The sequence below is a fragment of the Oncorhynchus mykiss genome, chromosome 14 (genome assembly GCF_057628025.1).
Source record: "Oncorhynchus mykiss isolate SJ-2025 chromosome 14, ASM5762802v1, whole genome shotgun sequence".
In the NCBI taxonomy this organism is placed as follows: domain Eukaryota; kingdom Metazoa; phylum Chordata; class Actinopteri; order Salmoniformes; family Salmonidae; genus Oncorhynchus; species Oncorhynchus mykiss.
In genome coordinates, this window is record NC_143035.1 from 15859748 (window position 1) to 15885170 (window position 25423).

Sequence of the window (25423 nt, forward strand, 5' to 3'; positions counted from 1 at the left end):
GTGACATTCTCCAGCAGGGAGGATTTTCAGGAGTGATAAAGTGCTGACTGAGCATTAATTCACTTTTTGTTCACAGCTATGCAACTTCTACAGAGCAGCGACACAGGGCAGCGACACAGGGCAGAGCTTGAGTATGCAGCCAAAGCAAAGCACCAATAACACTGCCTACAACAAGTGAGATTCTGAAGAGAATGTGTTCAATGCACATTTACATGCTGCATTTGGGCTGAATGAGATGTTTGGTGTTTGTTATTCATATCCGAGAGCGATATTTAATCGTCGATTTAATGATTGGATAGTACTACTGTATCTCTGTTCATTTTCTGTAGGTCTGATTGGTGTTGTAGGTACAAAAGGTTCAGTGGCTACTTTTGATGTGCTGTCACTGTGGAAGACATCGAATTGAAATAAAATGGGGTTATGACTTAATACCGTCCAAGATGTGATCTCATAACCTTTCTGAACAGTGCAAACCCCAGACATAGAGACATCCAATATCTTAGAATCCTTCAGGAATTCCAGCCTCACGTGGATGAAGTGTTCAGCATTCAACCCGTTCAAACAAGGTCCTATAACACACATGCAAGGTCCAATATTAGACCTTGTCTTTTTGTCTGCCACGTAAATATGTTTTGATATATATTTTCTTCATTTCATACAGCACCTCTAAGTGTAGAACTTGACACTTTCACACTAAGCCTTGTTCACCCTACCTGTCAACCTCTCACAAATGGCTTCCTTTGCTGTCTCTACGTGGTGCTATGGCCAGGTGAGCCGCATCATGAGAGGGACAGCCATTACTTCGGAGAACATACAGTACATATTCACCAGCATCTGCCTCAAACAGAATCCACTTGCAAATCCCAGGATGCATCTCTCCTGGATTTCAAGCCATGACATTTCACCTAACACAATGTCCACCCGGCTCAGAGACTTGAAAAATGCATCTCCAGAGTTTCGCATTTATTTCATCCCACATTTGCAAGGTGAATTCTAAATGGGTATTTTTATACTTTCACACTTTCTGGATTTTCAGAGTGTACGTTTGTTTTGCCGAGTGAAGTCGTTTTCTGGTGTTTATATATATATTTTTTATTTGAAACTTTATTTAACTAGGCAAGTCAGTTAAGAACAAATTCTTATTTACAATGACGGCCTACCCCGGACAATGCTGGGCCAATTGTGCCCTATGCGACTCCCAATCATGCCCAGATGTGATTCAGCTTGGATATGAACCAGGGACTGTAGTGTTACCTCTTGCACTGATATGCAGTGCCTTAGACCGCTCCCCCACTCAGGAGCCCTAAGCTAGCATGTTGGCAACCACAAACCAAGTGTGTAAACAGAAATGGTATATTTTCTATTGTTCAAATATCCCCTACTTTTTTCTCCAATGAATTCATTATTCCAGTCATGACTGAATAGCATTTTGGATTGCAGTTGTAGGGATTTACTTGCATGTGATTAAAAATAGAAATAATTAGATAAATGTTGACTCCCAGGTCAACCCAATTACCGTAATAAGACTTTTATTTGCCTTCGTTCTTTGGCTTGGGTGACATCAACCAATGTAGCACCTCACCCCTAGGACCTCATAATACATCCTCCTTCCCACCAGCCTAATGACAAACTGTCTACTCTGATCTAGTCTTCTACTTTAGCGTTTTCTGCTCCTAATTGAGAATAAAGGCAGTAAACCTGATCCCTTCTGTGTCCTCTTGTTTGTCTGCCAAACCCAAGCTTGTGGCCTACTTTGGATACCCCATAGAGCCTAGTGAAAAAGAGCTCCCATCGATCACCAGCCCCACGTGTCAAAGCTGCCCTAATAAAAATAGGTGTAAGTAATGTGCAGGGCAGATATGAAGCAGTGTGCCATTTGCTGGGTAGAGATATACTGCAGGTCATAAACCACTGGATCCATGTTGTTTGTCTCAGTCAATAACGTTACATTACCCCTGCTACCCAGTCTGTATGATATCAACACAAGCCAGTATGCCAAAGGATCTCCTGATTTGGTCAAAATCAAAATAAATCCTGAGCAGCTTCGTTCAGTTCTTCTTGACTGATACACTGATATCAAAACATACATGAACTAACACCAAAATGTATTGGAACGTGCTTTACCAGGTGAGCTAACTTCAGCCAGATTCTGCCTATTGTGAATATTAAAGATTACCGTTCATTCTCTCAGGATATGTCAATGTAAACAAACTGTCACAGAGAGCTTTTTCTTATCACATGCATTGTTTCAAAACACAGAACCTGGTGGGTATACCCAGTTGTAACTAGTGATAGTGATATACTGTAAACCCAACTGTCACCTTCCCTAGGCATGTGGAATTTCCTCTACATCATGCTGCATAAGTGTTTTCACAACACAATGGAGATGTCATCCAGGGACATGGAGAGCTACAACCCTATTCACTGGAGAAGTGGCCCTGGAGAACGTAGGAGGAAACCCCCTTGCCGATAACAAACAATTCACTCGCTTCCCTCAACGACTCTGAAGTGTGAACTTGGTGTGTGTATATATATGGTTGTAATGAAAGCAGGAAGGAAGCCAATGACTTTGTAAATGACCAGCGAGTGATGTATGAGAGCCTGGTTAATTGCAGTAGCTCACGAGGTGAAACGGAGAGTAACGGCCCTGTCGCGGGGTCTCGCCCCACTCCCGCTGTCACAGCATGGATGATGGATTTATTGCACAAAGCAATTTTCTTGATGAAATATTTATGGCAATCACTTTCGGTGTAACACAGTGAGCCATTCAATCATGCGGTCAGTGGACAATATTTAATTCCCAGATGAAGGCGAGCTTTACAGTTTTAGGGTGTAAATGACACCACACAACAAGTCCCTTACTGTTGTCACAGCAAGGATGGATAGATCGATTGAGGCAGAGAGAGAGATGCAATAGTCAAGAAATATAATCCTACTGTATACCCACCTGCCATCATAGACAGGAAATTGCACCTGGAGTACCACAAAATGAATAACTAAATAATAACAAGCAAGCATTCATAGAGTGAGGAAACATTTAGAAAGTGTCTCATGAAAAAATACCAAAAGAGTATTACTTTAACAACAAAATAATGCACCTGCTTTCACAATCATCAAACTTTCTCTTTAATGGGAAACAAGTATTACACTCCTCTTCCTTCCAATTTAAGAGCTTAGGCCTAAAACGCTATTGACTGGAAACTTAAACTTCAGATTTTAAACAGCCTGGCGTTTATTTTCTGAAGCACCGCACAGTATCTGTGACATTGTGCACGGAGGGATTCAAAACAAATTGAATCACCTAAATCAAACGTCCGTCCCATTTCTTTCCCCGCCAGAGAAAATAAACGCTCCATAAAAATGCAAAGAGCCATTGTGGCGTGTGTATGCTGTGGGGAGCTGGTCTCCGTCTTCCTCTCCAAGGGCAGCAGGCAGGGTGAGGAGAGGAGGGAGCGGAAGCCTGGGCCTGCTGGTGCTGCTCTATGATGCCTTTGACTCAGTGCTCAAAGCTCAACTGAGCGGCCAACGCCAAAGAAAACCTACTTGTGTCCCCCGGACCTAGCTCCTGGCTCCATGATAAAATGCACATTCATGTAATTGTACAGCTCATACCTGACTGCGTACACAATGCCTCCTTTTTGCTCGCTGCTTGGCTGCTTTTCTGACCTGTCGAAGCCCCTCCTGAGGCTCTCTTCCGATCCGCGGTCCAAGACAAATCGGTCGATGTAAGTCAGCCTATATGACCAATAATAACTCTGGAATGATTGCCACTCAGGGTTTGGGATGATGTATTTGGGTATCATTACTTTACAGATTATTCTGCATGCCACTCATAGATTCATTGATCTTAGAAATGATGATTCAAAGATAAACATATTGGAGAAAGGCGGTCTGTGTTTTAGCATTTCTTATTCATAAGCATATGAAAACAAGAGTTGTGAAGTTCTAAATGCCAACAGGAGATTTGTTGGACAGATTTTCTGAGTTCAGGAAAGCAGCTGCTTAAACATATCTGTACTGTAAACATTGGCTTGGTAAGCCTGGAACACACAGCTGATGACTAAGCTGTTTACCACATATGGGTGTGAATATTTAAAACATCAACTGGTGCTGAAACATTTATTTGAGAAATGAAGTCGTGCCTACATTTTAAAGTGTGTTTTGCAACGGGCTGAGAAGTCTGAAATGGTAGTCAGCAGGGTGCTTCAGTAGAGACAAAGTAACACAGAGACAGAACTGAAGCCTTCTACGCTCCACAATTGCAATGCTTTGAAAGCCTTGGATTTGGTCATATTGTTTTTTTTTTTGCACCACCAGCAACAGCTTATCTAACACACACATTAAGGTAGAGAAGAAAATGACAATGACATAGACGGTGTACAATCAATCGGTAGACAAATACCTAAAAACCTTCTCAAACGTTGCGATTGAACCATTACAGGATGTCACTGGTCTGCAGACCTCTCCAACAACAGTGTTCACACAGATCCAGTAGCCTTTTCACAAGAACACATTCTATCTCCCTGTCAATCATGAAGCACCATGTTTTTTTCAGACCTGTGTGGAACGGGGAAGCAGGCCCCTGCATTCAGACCAAAGACATCTATCTCAACTCAGCGCCAGCAGGCCCCGGAGTACTGTAATCTCTCTCATTGATTAAATGGGCTCCTGAGTCTGAGGGGGTGCCTGTTTCCTGATGTGGAGCAGAATCCTATCGAGAGTGCCTGGCAAATCAGGGGGGATAGAGCATCTTAAGTTGCTTTTTGATATGCCCTGATGAATAAGGCCTGATAGGGTGTAGGCTTGAAAGGCTTCAGTGTGGGCTGCCCAGGGAGAGGAAGTCTATAGGCCTGCCTCTTATATAGGCTCTGGATGGATGTGCACTAAGTTGAAGGAGCTTAGAAGCGCACACTCACAACACCCAGGCTAATCTGCTTCTCTCTGCCATCTGTTGGCTGATAAGTGTACCTGCTTTGTCATGACTCACAGATCACATACTGTAGCTTTGCATTAATATGGCCCACATTAATAACTTCTTCAACCAGATTTCCATGCTTACATATTCTATTAAACTTTTATTATAGCATTACGACAGCATTAAATCAAATTGCCTTAGCCTGGCTAGATTAACATGTTCGATGATTGGGAAAAAGAGGAGCTGGAAATTGATTGACTGTCTGTTAGCTGTGGGAGCTTGTATCTAAATGTAATTACGCGGTCATTATTGATACTTTCAGAAAATAGGAGAGGAAAGAGGCTGCTGGCTAGATCAGGAACTGAGAGTGACAAAGTAAGGCTTACCCTGGATCTTGACAGCGCTCAGTCGGGGGAGATGAGACCATGGTGACATGACACCCTATCGCAGGGGAATGAAGGCTTAACTTCCCAATACCTTGTCTGAAGGGGTAAAAGCTGGTATGATGCTGCTCAACACTACATCATAGCAATGGCAAGGATGCAATTTCATTTCAATTCAGTCAACTCATTAGGACTTTGTATTTTTCTATTGCCTTTGTAAAAATTGCAATTTGGGAATTTAACATCTTTATCACATCTTGATTTCGCTTACTTAAAATGGATGTGATTGAGAAGAATGTGCCTGATGTGCCAGAGACTAGAAGTGTCATCTGAAGTGGGAAAGAGAAGAACATGTTTCCCCATATAACAGACTCAAACTAATAACTATTAGAGCCATTGACTGTGATCAATGTCGACAGACTGTTCCTAGAGTCCCAGGGATATAGCACATTTTCTGAGGGATTGCGTGTGTGTGTGTGTGTGTTGCTTATGAACTAATGGTGATAGAAATGGGCAGGTTTTCCTAAGGGAACTGTTGAATTTCAAAGCAGTCATAAGCTATAAACTTAAATGAGAGCAGGGGTAAAAAACAACACACTGTAGGCTGCCCACCCTCAAAACATGCTGTGAGGTGTGGAAAAAACAATCATCACTAATATAATGGGTTAGAGGAAGAGCTTTGAGATAAACAAAATACTCTTTTATGCAGTATAAGGAGCTTTTCCGTTTCAATGGTTCTTATTTTCCTTTCAATAAAACATAGTCAGCACACAGCCTGACTGCCAACTTCAATATGTCTCTCAACAGGCGTCATGTCACATGGTCAGGCCAAGAGACCCACCATTGGCCACGGGCAGTTTCCATGGAGACGAGGCTCAGTGTGCCTTCCTGGAAAAATGTAAACAGTGAGTGAACACGGGAGGATTTATATAAATTGTTTTCTAATTTCCATGTTGGAATGCATGCTGTCTGAAAATAGGAGAGAGAAAGAGGAGGGGGGGCGAGTAAGAGAAAGAAAGATATCTTCAACTTGATATAGTTAGTGTGTTCTTCTCATTGTGTTGTAAAAGCATTACATAGAAATATAGTCATCAAACAGTTTAGTGGTTCACTGTTATCCCCTTTTCTAGTGCATTCTAACAAGTGATGCTTTGGCTGTATGCTTAAAAAATTTGCTTTGTTCCCATTGGTGGACGTTAGACTCAGTGGTTTCAAGGCACAAACACAAAACAAGTAGAATTCATGTTATTCCATCCCACATTCTGACTACAACCTAAGAAGTACCACCAGACTTCCTTGAGTTCATTAACATGTGATTTACTCTTGCATGGAGTAAATGAATGGAGTTGGATTACTATTATTCTCTTGGACCGATTAAACGTCAATCGTGCTTTTATCATTTCTCCTTGTTATTCATATAATTGTGTGGTCCCGAAGCAATTGAGGGAATGTGCCTCTTTGTTGCCTCAGTGAATCTGTGGATTTCCTTGGGATGAAGATTAGATTCCTACTGAGGCATGACGGATGAAGGAGGAGGAGGTAAGTGATGTGATGTGTAGTCAGGAAACACCTACTACGGTGTCCATTTTAGGACACTCTCAGCCTCAAGCCTCACCCTCCTTGACTTAAATGTTACCCCTCTTTGTGTCAATTGTCATGAGTGAGGCACGAGCCTTGAGGTTGAGGTTGTCCCATAATGGACACCGTACTGCACTGTGAAGGGTTAAGCTTCTTAACTCAGCCCCAGTTTGTTCACGCAACTCCTCATTATCAAGACTACTGCATCCCCAACCCATTTGAATTATCTGCTGATTTAGGTCTAATGCTGAGATCCACATTCGTAAACCATTTGAGTAGAGTTCTGGGGTGGGGGCGGGGGATGTGGTGTTTACAGCAGCTGATTTTGTTACTGCTAAGACAGTAGCACAGAGCGAACACAGCATGTTTTCAAAGCAATGAACATAAAGCAGCCTCCCTTCGAAACAAGACAGGGTCCTACTTTACATGAAATGTCCCTGAATTGTATGTCTTTACATGGTAGTTATATAGGCCAGTACAGTGTAATTACACTGTAGGTACACATTTTATTTATTTTATTTTATTTTTTCATTTTTGTCGTTTAGATATAGTACAGCTATACCCGTTGTATACTAGCTGCATGTCTCATGCAGTGTCCTGTTGCCATGTCTGTTGCTATGTGGATGGCCATCTTCATTATTTCCATTATTATAAAGCTTATTAATTGGAAAATTGGAAATAGTAAAAGAAGAGTACATTATGATAACTATGATGTTCTTATATAAACATTGACATTTTCTGAAATATCATGCAGAATCCACACAATCCACTAAAACATCACAAATGAATTAACCCATTCATGAATGACCCTTCTTTTGCCAGCCACACCAATTGATCAAACTGATTTAGGTTCTGTGAGAACATTATTACTTGAAGTTAGTATAGTCCACTGAATGACCACAATAACTGTTTGTGAGCTTTACTAACTGATGTGGCTAGCCTACCATGAGAACAAAACGCATGCACCATATTGCGTAATGCTTCAACCAACTGCATAACTGCTTTGAGGGGAGGAACAAAAACAAATATCTGGTTTCAAAGAACAAACAAGGTGCCAAAGGCAGTAGAAGACGTCTAATTCTCTGCATGCCTTCCTCATTTCTTTACACCCACATACTATACATTTATCTTCCCCAGACTACCTCTGATGTAAGTAGCACTATTTTAAAACCTGGCTAAGGTGCTAGAAAGTCAGCCAGCTATCATGGCTATGAAGACATAGCTGCCAAGCAATTCACTCCGTTTCATCAGTCTATCTTATTCAACCAGTGCCATCCTTAGCGAGATGTTTTAAAGTGTATCTTGTAAAAGGGTCAAACGAGACCCTGCACATTGCAAACTATTACCCCATGTGCTTTATTGAAAAGGCTTTGATGTAAAAAAAACATAATCTCACGCTGGATATGACATGTAAAAGGGAGGCATGTTTGGGTGGGAGACCTCTTCTCACTGAATGTTCAGCTTGGACTATATTTACATAAAAGGCCGTCCGTCCTCTCTCATCATCTCTTCGTCAGCAGACAGTGGTTGACTGACTGTAATTATCAGTCTGTCTTCCACAGACACGTCTGTCCTGAAACAGTCCCCAAAGTTGACAGACAAATCAATTAGGATGAATGTCATGTAAACGTGAAAATATGAATTGACATGTACATTTTACAAGGACTTAATGAAGCATACAAACACAAAATGCAAATGTTGATCTTTCTCATGCTAAGTGAACAATCTTGATAAGTTGTTGGTGAGCACACTCTTGGAAAGTGGCAGAATTAATTGCAAAACGAACAATTCTAAAAAGCTGTATAAAATGTTGTATGATCGTTCCTTTGACAACTAAGCTGTGCCTTCTAGTGTTGAGTATCCTGTACATGTCAATTAAAACATGTACATACTAAGGTAAGGACACATAATGATGCCTTCATTTATCTTTCGCACAAGGCAGACTCCGTCCTAATATGGGCACTGTAATCTTGGGATAAATCCATGTGACTTGGGCTTTCACGTAAACGATTAATCTAAATGCTTTTTTTCCCACATCACTATAAAAAACAAGGCTTTGAATAATAGATGCATGTTGTGTCCTCTTCTTGTTGTTGTGATGCTTATACTGTAGAACCATTGGGGTACATTTCTGGGATGGCTGTCACAAGTAATGGCACAGTACTTGGATTCAATCAGAATTAAATCAGAATTCCAATTAAAAGGCAAATGGGATCTCGCTAGTCGGAGCTCTTTCATCCGCTCAACTCCAGAGGTGCCTTTAATTGATCCCTCCATAAATATGCATCATTAAAATGAGAGTGACTTCACCCTCCCAATTCCACCATGTGCAAATACAGAGAGAGCAGCTCTGAACATCTGAAAAAATACGAAGTAGTTGGTTCCGAATAAAGACCTTTAGCTGAAATTCTCTCATATTCTAATGAATACAGTTTGGAATTCAGGTTGACAAATTACATGAAATGACAATGAAATGCTTGCAAAAAAATTTGTCTGGATGCTATTTGTCTCGGAGAGACTATCAGTGAATCGCTGAAAACAGACTGGAAATAAATTCCTTTTCAACTGCCATATGGGCTGCCATATCAGGTTAAATGTAAGCTCAGCCTATCATATCTAAACTATCCACTGTTTCACCAAATGTCATTATGAAAAGCAGCACCATCTGTAGCAGGCCTGTAGGACCCCACAAGATAAATATATTAATCAGAATTTAAAAAACTAGATTTCCACAGTCCAATTCAGTGCACTAAAGTCAATGCAAGGCATATTGTTCACAGACAATGGGAGATTAAAAGAGACTATAATGCATAGAGATGGAAGAGATGATTGTCCACATTGATATGCAAACATTTTCAGACTCTTTGGATCCCTGCGATTACGATATTCAGAGGGGGAAGAGTACAAATGTATGTTTAATGTGATAATGGCATGTAACTTCACACTCCAAGATCAGAGGCGGCGGCAAGAGGTCATGGCTTGAAAAGAATGAACCGTTCCGAGAATTTTAGAGACGGCAGCATTCTTGGGTTTTTGTTATGAGGAGTACATTGTACAAAGGAACAAAGATCTGTAAGAATCGACACTGGACCACAGATGATAAATATTATGATGAATAATATATTAAAACATAGTTGCTCAGAAGCTCTGGATATCGGATAACGGTAACTGTTTACTGTGTAGATCCTTGGAATAGAGCAAAGGAGCAGATGCCACTGCATTGCCCTCATATCAAATCGCCAGGAATTCCCTTTGTGCTTACACAAATATGCTCTACCATCTGGTAATTATTGTAAAAGAACCACAGCTTTTTGTTTCCACCACCAATAGTTAGAATAGGTCAAAGCCTGTATGTGGTACACATTCAACCACAGTGTAGTAGGTACACAAAAAGTTTAGGTGCAAAAAAAATAAAAGTATGTATGTATATAATGTCCCTCCCTACCTGTAACTACTGTGCCATGTGACTACAAAGAGACATATTGTAAAGCATGGTTCCCCAACTGGCGGCCGCGAGTCGAATTTGGCCCATGGGTGATTTATCCCATCCAACACCCGTCCCCCCTCAAGTTTTTCTGAGCTCAGAAAGAAGAAAAATATATACAGTATCAGTCAAACGTTTGGACACACCTACTCATTCAAGGCTTTTTTATTTATTACTATTTTCTACATTGTGGAATAATAGTGAAGACATCAGAACTATGAAATAACCCCAAAAAAGTGTAAAACAAAATCAAAATATATTTTTGATTTCTGAGTAGCCAGCCAAAGTAGCCACCCTTTGCCTTGACATCTTGGCACACTCTTGGCTTTCTCTCAACCAGCTTCACCTGGAATGCTTTTCCAACAGTCTTGAAGGAGTTTATGCTGAACACTTGTTGGCTGCTGTTCCTTCACTCTGCGGTCCAACTCATCCCAAACAATCTCAATTGGGTTGAGGTCGGGTGATTGTTGAGGCCAGGTCATCTGATGCAGCACTCCATCACTCTCCTTCTTGGTCAAAAAGCCATTTCACAGCCTGGGGGTGTGTTGGGTCACTGTCCTGTTGAAAAACAATTGATAGTCCCACTAGGCGCAAACCAGATGGTATGCCGTATCACTGCAGAATGCTGTGGTAGCCATGCTGGTTAAGTGTGCCTTGAATTCTAAATAAATCACAGACAGTGTCACCAGCAAAGCGCCATCACACCATTTTTCACCTTTATTTAGCCGGGTAGGCTAGTTGAGAACAAGTTCTCTATTACAACTGCGACCTGGCCAAGATAAAGTACAGCTGTTCGACACATACAACAACACAGAGTTACACATGGAATAAACAAACATACAGTCAATAATACAGTAGAAAACGTATATATACAGTGTGTGCAAATGAGGAAAGATAAGGGAGGTAAAGGCGATAAATAGGCCATGGTGGTAAAGTAATCACAATACACCAATTAAACACTTGAGTGATTGATGTGCAGAAGATGAATGTGGAAGTAGAGATACTGGGGTGCAAAGGAGCAAGATAACTAAATATATACAGTAAGGGGATGAGGTAGTTGGATGGGCTATTTACAGATGGGCTATGTACAGGTGCAGTGATCTGTGAGCTGCTCTGACAGTTGGTGCTTAAAGCTAGTGAGGGAGATATGAGTCTCCAGCTTCAGTGATTTTTTGCAGTTCGTTCCAGTCATTGGCAGCAGAGAACTAGAAGGAAAGGCGACCAAAGGAGGAATTGGCTTTGGGGGTGACCAGTGAGATATACCTGCTGGAGTGAGTGCTACAGGTGGGTGCTGCTATGGTGACCAGTGAGCCGAGATAAGGCGGGGCTTTACCTAGCAAAGACTTGTAGATGATCTGGAGCCAGTGGGTTTGGCGACGAGTATGAAGCGAGGGCCAGCCAAAGAGAGCGTACAGGTCGCAGTGGTGGGCTTTGCTGACAAAACGGGTGGCACTGTGATACACTGCATCCAATTTGTTGAGTAGAGTGTTGGAGGCTGTTTTGTAAATGACATCGCCGAAGTCGAGGATCGGTAGGATGGTCAGTTTTACAAGGGTATGTTTGGCAGCATGAGTGAAGGAAGCTATGTTGCGAAATAGGAAGCTGATTCTAGATTTAATTTTGGATTGGAGATGCTTAATGTGAGCCTGGAAGGAGAGTTTACAGTCTAACCAGACACCTAGGTATTTGTAATTGTCCACATATTCTAAGTCAGAACCATCCAGAGTAGTGATGCTGGACGGGCGGGCAGGTGCAGGCAGCGATCGGTTGAAGAGCATGCATTTAGTTTTACTTGCATTTAAGAGCAGTTGGAGGCCATTGAAGGAGAGTTGTATGGCATTGAAGCTCGTCTGAAGGTTAGTTAACACAGTGTCCAAAGAAGGGCCAGAAGTACACAGAATGGTGTCATCTGTGTAGAGGTGGATCAGAGAATTACCAGCAGCAAGAGCGACATCATTGATGTATACAGAGAAGAGAGTCGGCCCGAGATTTGAACCCTGTGGCACCCATCACACCTACTCCTCCATGATTCCCGGTGGGAACCACACATGCGGATGTTATCCTTTCACCCACTCCGCATCTCACAAAGACATGGCGGTTGGAACCAAAAATCTCAAATTTGGACTCATTAGAACAAAGGTTAAGATTTCCACCGTTCTAATGTAGCATGGCTCGTGTTTCTTGGCCCAAGCAAGTGTCTACTTATTATTGGTGTCCTTTAGTAGTGGTTTCCTTGCAGCAATTCGACCATGAATACCTGATTCACGCAGTCTCCTATGAACAGTTGATGTTGAGAGGTGTCTGTTACTTGAACTCTGTGAAGCATTTATTTGGGCTGCAATTTCTGAGGCTGGTAATTCTAATGAACGTATCCTCTACAGCAGAGGTAACTCTTGGTCTTACTTTCCTGTGGCGGTCCTCATGAGAGCCAGTTTCATCATACTGCTTGATGGTTTTTGTGACTGCACTTGAAGAAACTTTCAAAGTTCTTGACATTTTCCAGATTGTCAAACCTTCATGTCTTAAAGTAATGATGTATGGTATTTTCTCTTTCTCTTTTACCAAATAGGGCTACCTTCTGTATTCCAACCCTACCTTGTCACAACACAACTAATTGGCTCAAACGCATTAAGAAGGAAAGAAATACCATTAAACGTTTAACAAGGCACATCTATTAATTGAAATGCATTCCAGGTGACTACCTCATGAAGCTGGTTGAGAGAATGGCAAGTGTGTGAAAAGCTGTCATCAAGGCAAAGGGTGGCTACATTGAAGAATTTCAAATATAAAATATGTTTGGGTTTCTTTAACACTTTTTTGGTTACTACATGATTCCATGAGTGTTATTTCATAATTTTGATGTCTTCACTATTATTCTGCAATGTAGAAAATAGTAAAAAATAAAGAAAAAGTAGGAAAGCTTTTGACTGGTACTGGGGGGGGGGGGGGGGGGGGGGGCAGCAAAGGCCAGCAAATCAACTCCAAGTGATTTTAATGTTGGAAATCTGTTCCAAAGTATTCCCACACATAATAGAGTACAGTGCCTTCAGAAAGTAGATTTTCAATTATATTTAAGTCAAATCTGTAACTCAGCCACTCAGAAACATTCTTGGAAACATTCTTCTTGGTAAGCAAATCCAGTGTAGATTTGGCCTTGTGTTTTAGGTTATTGTCCTGCTGAATGATTAATTCTTCTTCCAGTGTCTGGTAGAAAGCAGACTGAACCAGGTTTTCCTCTAGGACTTTGCCTGTGCTTAGCTCCATTCTGTTTCGTTTTTATCCTGAAAAACTCCCCAGCATACCCATAGCATGATGCAACCACCACTATCTTGACAATATGGATAGTTGCACTCAGTAACGTGTTGTATTGGACCTGCCCCAAAAATAACACTTTATATTCAGGACAAAAAGTGAATAGCTTTGCTAATTCTTTTGCAGTATTACTTCAGTGCTTTGTTGGAAACAGGATGCATGTTTTGGAATATTTGAGTTCTTTACAGTCTTCGTTGTTTTCATTATTTAATTTAGGTTAGTATTGTGGAGTAACTACAAAGTTGTTGATCCATCCTCAGTTTTCTCCTATCACAGCCATTAAACCCTGTAACTCTTTTAAAAACACGATTGGCCTCCTGGTGAAAACCCTGAGCGGTTTCCTTCCTCTCTGGCAACTGAGTAAGGAAGGATGCCTGTATCTCTGTAGTGACTGGGTGTATTGATGTACCATCCAAACTGTAATCAATAACTTCACCATCCTCTAAGGGATATTCAATATCTGCTTTATTTTTACCCATCTACCAATACATACCCTTCTTTGTGAGGCATTAGAAAACCTCCCTGGTCTTTGTAGTTGAATCTACATTTCGCTACACCCACAATTACATCTGAAAAATATATAGTTAAAAAATGTATCTGCTAAATATTTGTATGTGACCTTTAAATGTTATTTGATTTAATTTGAAATTCACTGCTCTGCTGAGGGACCTTACAGATAATTATATACAGTATGTGGGGTACAGAGATGAGGCTTTAATTCCAAAATTATGTTAAACACTATTATTGCACACAAAGTTAGTCCATGCAACTTATTTTGTGACTTTTTAAGCAAAAATGTACTTCTGAACATTTTTAGGCTTTTGACTCAAGACATTTCAGCATTTCAGCACTGTATGTGACCATATACAAATGTAATCAGATTATGTTTTTGTCAAGTATTATACCTTTTTGGGCTTCTTGCAGTCAATTTGCAGGCTACAAATGATTTGTAAATTATGTTCAGGCCCCCTGACCATCCGCTCAAGAAAATAAATCTGCCCTTGCCTGAATCTAGTTGATCATACTTTTTGTGGCCCTCAATAACCACCATTCCACCATTCAGCAATGGTGACATCTGATTTTGAGCCACGCGCCTCTTCTCGTGACCTTCACCAACCCTTTGACCAGCTCTCGGTGACATGTCGCAGGCTGCCTTTAGTGGCGGAACAAAAGACAGACAAGCCATAACAGCTTCACGGCGCCTGCACTTGTTGGTCTGCTACATATCAAAGGGGAGCGCCATGCACTCAGGGGCTGGGCCCAGCCTGGCCACTATATCACGTCCAGATTTGAAAGGAGTGTCAGTGTGGCTAGAGGCCCATGAAATAAATACCTCTTGACCATTGGCTCCCCTGCACATTCATCATGTCCAGTGTAACTCACTAAAGTGCAACCTTACCCCAAGACAAAAAAAACACACACACACAAAAAAAACTTGCATTAACAGTTAATGTAATTAGACAGTACTCTAGTCTAAGCAGGTAGAGGGTATTATGTCTTCCCAAGATTAAGTCAGGCTAATAATTATCAATCTGCTGGGGCAGGCTTGTTTTTCTGCTTACACACATCCTGGGATGATAGTGTTTTATATAGTGCCAATCATCACGTTGTGCACATGATAATATTGTGCAGAACAGCCGGTAGTGAGGTTGCAGATTGTATTAGTGGTGTATCACATGCACTCAAATAAAAGGACCTATAAACGCCAACCAGCTGGAAAATATATTATCCGTGATATTGCATATGTTCCCTTTTATTTCTCACTGTATAAGTATGCTTTGGACTATTACATTCCACTGCAGGTTTTGGTGTGGTACGCATCATGACTTGTTATTGCAACAACAACAAAAATAGATTGTTAGTGTGGCATTCGACAGCCTTTAAATATTGTAAGAATTATTTAGAGGGTATAACATCTTGGTCTACTTCTCTGCAATTTAAATCAGAACATAATTATCTACTACCAATCGAGAGGTACAGCCTTTTTAGTTTCAGCATCAACTGACAACAAGCTGTCCTAGGATCAGTGTATGGACTCCATTTCTAAGAAAGGCCAACAAAGGTCGAACGCAATTCTGCAAAATGTTGGAGTAATTGAGCTTTAACACGTGCACTTCTGAAATTGCACTTACCCTGCCTACTGCTTGTAAATATACTTTGCCATTTGCTGTTGTTTTTTTTTGTGTGTAATTTCTGTTTTTTGACTGCTGCAAAATTAATTGACATTAAAGTCCTCAGAGAGGCAAATCTCTGACATTAAAGCAGAATTACATTTTGATGGTCTGTTTATGGTAAACTAAATCAATCATTTGGATTTGAAATAATGAAACTCAGATGTATGTTTTGCTCTGTTGACTGTGTGACAGTGGTGCCCTTCTCTGGCCACTGGGTCGGTCTTGTCACTTATCCCCCTACAGCCCAGAAAGGACTGAACATGCCGCTATTGTCCAGACTCGTGATAAAAAAAACATGTTTATATTTTATTTAAAACTTCACCAATGTCTCCTTGTCTTCTGTACGCTAGCATTACAGTTGACATATTCTATGGTGTTAGTCTGAGTGTAGTAATTTCTGATGAAATATGGGATCTGCCCCACACTACAAAGTAATAAGGTTGATATAATCTGTCAAAGTAATCAGACCAGATATTTTCATATATTTAAAGATGTAGTAAGACATTCAGGTATCAGAAGCTAGCAGATTCATTATTTACCAAGAACAGCTGCACATTTCAATTAAACTACATGTCACGTGTGCTCCCTCTCTGGCCTCTAGGTCACCAGGCTGCTCGTTTTATGATGCACACCTGTCACCAGCGTTATGCGTATTTGCACATAATGATACACACCTGGACTCCATCACCACCTTGATTACCTGCCCTTTATATGTCACTCCCTTTGGTTTCTTCCCCAGTTGTGATATTAGGGATATTAGTAGTTCTGGGATGGACACAGTATAACTGCTGTCATAATGAGAGACGAGACAAAACTAGCCCGCTATAGAATAGTGTGTTGTAGGACAGGTCAGCTGACTGAAGACCGGGGATTGAATTTGCAGTTAGTTTCCATGGTAACATGTCTTTACATGACAGGATGAAATGTTGAAACTAAGTTGCAAGGAACTTTTGTAGCAAGGTGCTGTAGAACAAGTGTCATGAAACACATTCCAGGCGCTGGATCTTGCTATCTTGGCATAGCTGTGACAGAGATACATCGGCTAGCTACACTGAACAAAAATATAAAACTCAACATGGAAAGTGTTGGTCCCATGTTTCATGAGCTGAAATTAAAGATCCAAGAAATGTTCCATAGGCACACAACGCTTATTTTCTCAAATGTTGTGCACAATTGTGTTTACATCCCTGTTAGTAAGCATTTCTTCTTCCCCAAAAATAATCCATCCACCTGATAGGTGTGGCATATCAAGAAGCTGATTAAATGGCATGATCAGTACACAGTGCACCTTGTCCAGGGGACAATAAAAGACCACTCTATAATGTGCAGTTTTGTCAGACAACACAATGCCACAGATGTCTCATGTTTTGAGGGAGTGTGCAATTGGCATGCTGACTGCAGGAATGTTCCCCCGAGCGCTTGCCAGAGAATTGAATGTTAATTTCTCTACCCTAATGTCATTTTAGAGAATTTGGAAGTACGTCTAACCGGGCTAACAACCGCAGACCACGTGTATGGTGTTGTGTGGGTGAACGATTTGCTGATGTCAACGTTGTGAACAGAGTGCCCTATGGTGGTGGTGTGGGTTATGGCATGGGTAGGCATAAACTACGGACAATGAACACAATTGCATTTTATCTATGTCACTTTGAATGCACAGAGATACCGTGACGTGATCCTGAGGCCCATTGTTGTGCCAGTTATCTGCCGCCATCACCTCATATGCATATATGTATTCCCAGTCATGTGAAATCCATAGATTAGGCCCTAATGAATATTTAAATGGACTGATTTCCATGTATGAACTGTCACTCAGTAAAATCTTTGAAATTGTTGCATGTTGTGTTTATATTTTTGTTCAGAATAGATAGGCTAGCCAGCTGCAGCTATCCCCAAGCTATGCTAGCTAGCTGCTGTCACTGTCAGCTTGGCTAAACATAAGGTCAGCGCAGGCTTTAGCCTACACATAGAACTGAATTAGCTAACCATCTTGAGATTGTGAGTCAGTCAGGGGAGAAGAGACCTCAACTTCAAAAATTCTCTCCATAGCAAAGCTAGCTTACCTCTTAGCTTACCTCGCGGTCACAATACCAACTACTGTGCCCTTGTGTGTTGTGATTGAATGGCAAAAACACACCCAACTAACATCCGCATCAAACCACACCCCAAGGCAACTCTCTTTGGTCTTCAGTCATGGCCGCGGCATTTCTTAATGAGCAATCTTGAAAACAAGGCCAAATCCCTTCACAGTCATGTTTTTATGGCTCGGCCATAGGACCAAACTGGATCCAGTCAGTTGAGAAAGTGTTGAGTAAATCAAATGTCCACTAGCTGGTGGTATTGTAGACTAAAGTAATCTCTTTCCCTAGCTAGGTTTTCATCCAATTGGCGACAGATCTGCATAAAAAAATATGTACATTTTCCCACTTGTTGCAGATAAAGGGCTGTGCGTGATGACATAGTACGCATAAATATAGATTTTATGTTTAAAAATGACGTTACATAGCGAATGTGTCCACTCTGGTCTTGGCACGTGCTCACATGTCAACAGCTCGCAGATATAGTGCAGGTGTAGACTACTACATGATGAGATTATTATGGACAAAAGAGCAAGATTATTTGTATTTGTCAAACTTCAGCCAAGCATCGATTTTCGTGTCTCCAGAAAAAACTCTTGATATTTATTGGAAAAGAGCATCAAGCTAATCACCGTGCACTTCCGCACCCTGTGAAGTTCATCAGAATATATTTCATCTGTAGCCTAATAAACGGCATGCTTTCTGAGTCCCAGTGGGAGGACAGACAACACACCATATCATCATGTGACTCAAAGTTTACTTCGATACGATGATTATTCTATAAGTATTTGTGCATAAAGGCATTTCCTTCACCATTTCTCGCATAACTAGTTTTACCAACACAAAAAGATCCAACCTTGTCTAGAGTATTTTGTTTTGTTGACATTTGGAAAGTTTACCAACAAATGAGCTATTCCTATTTGGCCTGCCGTGACATTTTTTTTATCTATCATGCACTTTACTTGTGTAAAAAGGCTGGATGGATACCTGGTTCATGTGAGTTTCATTCAAATCAGCTATTGCTCTGCGGAGCCCTGGCCAAGGGGCATCATCAAAAATATTCACATTCACATTCACATTCACAGACAAGACACTTCAATCATAGTCTAAACCATTGGTAGACATCTAGGTAGGTACTGTAGGTATGAAGGACTTCATTTATTGAAAAGCCATATTCTTGTAAATGCAAATGAAAACATCTTCTTTCATCTGTTTAAATTGCATAAAGGATTGTTGTGTGGACATTTTGACAAATATGTGTTCTACCGATGGCAATATTTACAAACACCAAGGAATTAAAACAATATCAAAAAGATTGTTCATTTAAAAACATTTCTCTGTACTCTCAGAAAAAAAAGGTACCGTATTGTACTTAAAGGGGTAGAAACGCTTGTCACTCTAGTGGTATCCTCTTATTACTCATTAGTTATGTTATAGGCACATAACAGTACCCTTGCAGTCCGCACATTAAAAGAGCCAAAAAGGTACAAATGTTCCTTTTTAAGGTACAACCTCAGTGACAAAGCTTTTTGTTCATTTTAAGTGCCAAAACCTGGGATGTCAGAAAATAATGGTGGTGTCAGGTACTGTAGCCTAGAGGTTAGAGTGTTGGGCCAGTAACAGAAAAGTTGCTAGTTCGAATCCCCATGCCAACAAGGCCCTTGAGCAAAGCACTTAACCCTAATTGCTCCAGGGTCGCTGTTGATGATGGGGGAATTGTGATATGCAGAACATCTCATTTCTAATTCCCACATGTGTATAAGACAAACACGGCATAAGCACCCACCAAATGATTTATAATTAATATACCTATTTTCTATACCAGGTCTCTCACATGTACACTTCCCACCATCCCCCTTTTGACACAAAGGTAATAAATTCAGGGGGTAGACCCGACCAGGATTTGAACCTGGGTCCAGTGACTGTTAAGCCAGCACCACACCATCATGCCAAGAGGTCCATACCTCTTGACAAGGTGGCTCAATGTTGGGTTAATGTCGCTATAATATTATTTACAGCTCTTTATTGTCACATGCTCTTACATATGTATATACGTCTTGAAAAGATATCCAGCAGATATGCTCAAACTCAAATTAACATAACCATGGACCACTGGTACAACACTTCCACTCAAGGGTGGCCAAAAATAACTAATTGAAAGCCACTCCCCCAATAAGCTACACCTCCAATGATTGTACTTTTATATTCAAAATATTTGGTACAAAAATGTACCATTGTACTAGATTACTATGTGTACATAAGTACATAATGGTGTATGTTGATATTTGTACCACAGGGAACAATATCGTACCCTAACCATACCCTTTTTTTCTGAAAGTGTGTGTTCTGTCATGCTTACAGGTGTTTGAACTGGAGTGTGACTTCCCTGATGTTCCTCCAGGAAACAGGAGGCTATTCTACCTGACACAGGGTCACTGAGGAGCCAGTCGCCCAAATCCCAAATCCTGGGTAGAGAGGCTCAGTGAATGTGGAGTGGAATGTGTGCACGCGGATCAGTGCATCAGAGGAGACGCTGTAGAAGGACAGAGTGCCAGCGGGCCAGTCCAGATACACTCCTACTCTGTTTGAGTGGGAGGAGGAGGGGACAGGTATGGCAATACTCTCGTCATTGTGCCAGGCATTGTAACCATCATCAGAGCAGTGCACACTCCAGGACTTGATATTGAATCCAAGATCACAGTCATTACCATCACCTATCCTGTTGATTCCTTTATATGTCACTGCTATATCAGCCCCTTCCCCACTCCACTCTACCTCCCAGTAACAGCGCCCAGTCAGACCCTCTCTACAAAGCACCTGTCTGCAGAAGTCAAATCTCTCTGGGTGATCAGCATACGGCTGCTCGTCTCTCACCTTTGTCACCTTCCTGTTCTGCTCAGACAGAGTAAGCTCTCTGAATGCTGTGTTTGGGTCCAGTGTGAGATCAGAGGCATCTGATGGGGGAGACCAAGACAACATGACATCAGTAGAGCCAACCAACACTGTTTACTGTTCTCCAGCTACATATGATGTCGTCAGTGATTGTCAGGCTGGAGCCCAATTGTTGCTTTCAGAACACTTTTCTTTTATCACTTAAATCAACATTAGAGAATGTTTGTTCCCGTTCCTAATTCTACATCAGTCTACAGGAAGCAGTTCACCAACAGTGCCAGCTACAGAGTTGACGGCACCATTCTAGTTATACTTAGTGGGATGTTGGTGGTTTGGATCTATGGTTCCATAGAATGAGAGTTTCAATCTGACTGGACCAACTAGTTCAATCAGGTGTTCTGGAATTATCTCTGGCCCTCTGTGTGACTGTATCACATGTAAAAGATATAAATGAATCAAATAAGATGATAAAAAAAGAGAATGACATAGCTGTAAAACATTATCCTAAAAATAAACCATCAGGTTAGTGAATACCCTTGGTGTTAAATAGGAGAGTTTCAGCATGAGATATCCTTTATATGTTACATGTATTTTACTAGGTCAATATGGCGACAAACTGGTGGCAATTGGGAACAAAGTCAATAGTTGGAAGTTCATTGAAGATAATGCCAATGTTGATTAGATGCTTTTTTTCATTAAGTAGCCTATTTTCTCTTGAACCTGGTCTATCCACTAGAGAATCATGGATAATATTGACACAGATATAAACAATGAATTCTATATATGAAAAAACATTAGTGATTCAATTTTAAATGACCAAAGTTACTATAGATTTCAATAGATTTTCTGTTAATTACCAAAATTACTGAATAAATTATCGGTGGCTTTGTAACCCTAGTCAACACTCACATTTCTTAAGATCGGATTTCGAACAGCACTCTCCACCATGGTCCACACTGTAGGAATAAAACACCATGATTCCATATCACTTACTCACTCACTCACTCACTCACTCACTCACTCACTCACTCACTCACTCACTCACTCACTCACACATAAACACACTAATCATTTCTGTTGAGCAATGATGATGTCATGTCACTAATACAAGAACATACAATTCAAGTTATGGATACACTCACAAGCAAGCATAAATTAAGTCTCTCTCTCTCTCTCTCTCTCTCTCTCTCTCTCTCTCTCTCTCTCTCTCAACCGTTCCTCCCACCTGTCAGTGTCACGTTCCCCAGAGAGACTCATCTTAAAGTCCGTCGCCCCCTCCTCCTCCTCCTCTCTTCCCCCAGAGAGACTCATTGTATCTAATCAAAGACATCCAGCATTTAGAAAAAAATATACAGACCAAAAATGATCATGCAATACAATAGTTGTAGTGCAAAGTGATTGTTTGAAAAACAATTAGAGAAAACCAACAATAAAAAGCCGGCCAATGCTTACATCATGATGGGGGGGGTCACTCAAATGATACACAAACCTTTTTATTTATTTGGACAGTGAAGCTTTTATTTGAGTGCTTTTTCATACATATCTGTTTTACGATTTATAAATTAAAGCACTTTGTGTGTCTAGTCCCTCCATTTGAAGGTGTTATAATTATTTGGACAAATTCCCTTATAGCGTATTAACGTAGTCAAATGTTTGCAGTTTGTTTTTGTTGTATTTCAGATTATGATGTGCCTAATACAATACATCCATTACATTATTTACCATTCATTTCTATTGGACACACAAGAGACAAATTAAAACTTTTAGCTTCACTGTACAAATAGATAGGGTGGGGAGTGTATTTATATTTACAGAATATTGAGTATTTTCCACAGTATCGTGCTGTTGTTTTCTCCTATTCCAGTGTCTGTGGATTCTGTCTATCATTGATCCAAGGTCAATGAGTGTTGCAACCGCCGTCCGTTTCAATAAACCCAGGTCATATTGTAACGATCATGAATGACTGATTGATTGTAACTGTGGCAGCTCATTCCAGTACTTCTCCTTCACACAGTCTACTGAAACTCTTCTGTGTAACGTATATGCCGGGAGTCAGGAAACAGGTGTGGAAGGTGCTTTTAATAAAGAACCAATACAGTAGATCAAACACGAGCCAGGTAATGAACGTGAGAGAAAACAATAACACCTAATGACTGAAGACAACTGAGGGCTAAATAAAGGGGGAGTAATCAGGGAGGGAATGACGACCAGGTGTGCGTAATGATGGGGAACAGGTGTACATAATAATAAAGCCAAGATCGGTGGTTAGTAGACAGGCGACGTCGAGTGCCGGAGGGAGGGAGAAGGAGTAGACGTGACAATCTGCAATATTTACTGCTTTTAGTTGGTCATTTGAAATAAATATCTTGAAGAATATAATGTCTCATAAGCTTAGTACAGCTGTATAACCCATCATAGCCCAACATATAAGGTTATTCAACTCCATTGTTTGTATTAACCATTGCTAGAATCACATACATTTCATTGTTCATACAGTGGTGGAAAAAGTACCAAATTTCATACTTGAGTAAAAGTAAAGACACCTTACAAGAAAATGACTCAAGTAAAATTAAAAGCCAGTAAAATACTACCTGAGTAAAAGTCTAAATGTATTTCAATGTACTTAAGTATAAAAGTAAAAGTATAAATCTTTTAAAATGTCTTATGTTAAGCAAACCAGACAACACTATTTTCTTGTTTTTTTTTATTTACCGATAGCCAGGATCAACACTCAGACATAATTTACAAATGTGTTTAGTCAGTCTGCCAGATCAGAGGCAGTAGGGATGACCAGGGATGTTCTCTTGATAAGTGTGTGAACTAGACAATGTTCCTGTCCTGCTAAGCATTCAAAATGTAATGTGTGAAGGAGTGAAAAGTACATTATTTTCTTTAGGAATGTAGTGGAGTAAAAGTAAAAGTTGTCAAAAATAGAAATAGTAAAGTACAGATACCACAAAAAATGAGTAGTACTTATTATTTTTACTTAAGAACTTTACACCACTGTATACATCATACATTTCACTATACTGTCATCATTAGTTTGGTTCTTACCTTGTAGCCTGAATATTACACCCAGAATGTCGCATTAGATTACTAAAATATCTTAGAGATGTTGTTAGGGAACCACCTCAATGACGTGACTCCTCCTCCTAGGTGCGGCCACCTACAGTTGACCTTTGGATACAGTAACTGGAGATTCCCTCCCTCCTGTGTGCTCTGGGTATTATCTGTATGGGTGTGGCTGTGTGTATGTAGGTTGAAGTATGTACAGTGCCTTCAGAAAGTAGTCACACCCCTTGATTTTTTCCACATTTTGTAGTGTTACAGCCTGAATTTAAAATGGATTAAATGTAGTCATTTTGTCCCTGGCCTACACACAATACCCCATAACTTCAAAGTGGAATTATGTTTTTACAAATTAATAAAAAATGAAAAGCTGAAATGTCTTGAGTCTATGATAATTCAACCCCTTTGTTATGGCAAGCCTAAATAAGTTTGGGAGTAAGCATTTTCTTAAAAGTCACATGATAAGTTGCATGGACTCACTGTGTGCAATAATAGAGTTTAACATGATTTTTGAATGACTAACACATCTCTGTACCCCACACATACAATTATCTGTAAGGCCCCTCATTCGAGTAGTGAATTTCAAACACAGATTCAACCACAAAGGCTAGGGAGGTTTTCTAATGCCTCGCAAAGAAGGGCACCTATTGATAGATGGATAAAAAAGGAAGAAAGCAGACATTGAATATTGGGTCTCGCCCTGGACCATCACGCAGCTCCGGGTACCTAGCCAACCGTTTGATGAAATCTACACTTGGAGGTGTATCAATACACCCAGTCACTACAAACATACAGGCGTCCTTCCTAACTTAGTTGCCGGAGAGGAAGGAAACCACTCAGGGATTTCACCATAAGGCCAATGGTGACTTTAAAACAGTTACAGAGTTAAATCGCTGGGATAGGAGACAACTGAGGCTGGATCAACAACATTGTAGTTACTCCACAATTACTAACCTAATTGACAGAGTGAAAAGAGTGAATCTTGTACCGAAAAAATATATTCCAAAACATGCATCCTGTACTGCAAAGAATTTGTCGAAGCAATTTATTTTTGGTCCTGATTACAAAGTGTTATGTTTGGGGCAAATCCAATACAACACATTACTGCGTATCACTCTCCATTTTTTCAACCATAGTGGTGGCTGTATCGTGTTATGAGTATGCTTGTCACCGTTAAGGACTGGGGAGTTTTTCCAGAATAAAAAATACATGTATTGGAGCTATGAATTCACCTTTTAGTAGGACAATAACCTAAAACACAAGGCCAAATCTTCACTGGAGTTGCTTACCAAGAAGAAAGTGTATGTTCCTGGGTGGCCGAGTTACAGTGTTGACTTAAATGTACATGAAAATCAATGGCTAGACCTAAACGTTGTTGTCAAGCAATGATCAACAACCAATTTGACAGAGTTTGAAGAATTTAGAAAATAATAAAATGAGCAAATGTTGTACAATCCAAGTGTGGAAAGCTCTGAGAGACTTACCCAGAAAGACTCACAGCTATAATCGCTGCCAGGTGCTTCTACAAAGTATTGACT

The 25423-nt window shown here is 40.5% G+C and overlaps 1 protein-coding gene and 1 long non-coding RNA gene across 3 annotated transcripts; one reads left to right on the forward strand and one right to left on the reverse strand.

The window, feature by feature from the left end:
* The first annotated feature begins 6161 nt into the window (after positions 1 to 6161).
* LOC149978298 (uncharacterized) lies at positions 6162 to 20742 on the forward strand. Its single transcript, XR_016486304.1, has 2 exons — positions 6162 to 6837; positions 20286 to 20742. It is a non-coding gene; the product is annotated as an uncharacterized LOC149978298 (long non-coding RNA).
* Positions 19059 to 24006, reverse strand: LOC110488901 (stonustoxin subunit beta). 2 transcript variants are annotated; one of them, XM_021561353.3, is made up of 5 exons: positions 23871 to 24006; positions 22042 to 22132; positions 21726 to 21772; positions 20799 to 20878; positions 19059 to 20505 (listed from the first exon to the last, which is right to left on the reverse strand). In XM_021561353.3, exons 2-5 carry the CDS (start codon positions 22125 to 22127, stop codon positions 20446 to 20448), a joined length of 273 nt encoding a protein of 90 aa, XP_021417028.3. In that variant the 5' UTR covers positions 22128 to 22132; positions 23871 to 24006; the 3' UTR covers positions 19059 to 20445. The 2 variants fall into 2 exon arrangements, with proteins under 2 accessions (XP_021417028.3, XP_021417027.3); XM_021561352.3 differs by having other exon boundaries at positions 19059 to 20878.
* Positions 24007 to 25423: the final 1417 nt, after the last annotated feature.

Coding starts and splice junctions, on each gene's coding strand:
- LOC110488901 (XM_021561352.3), bottom strand. CDS start 22,127: ATGAGTCTCTCTGGGGGAAGAGAGGAGGAGGAGGAGGGGGCGACGGAC. Junction 21,773..22,041: donor GGGGAACGTGACACTGACAG/GTGGGAGGAACG, acceptor TTATTCCTACAG/TGTGGACCATGGTGGAGAGT. Junction 20,879..21,725: donor GAAATCCGATCTTAAGAAAT/GTGAGTGTTGAC, acceptor CTCCCCCATCAG/ATGCCTCTGATCTCACACTG.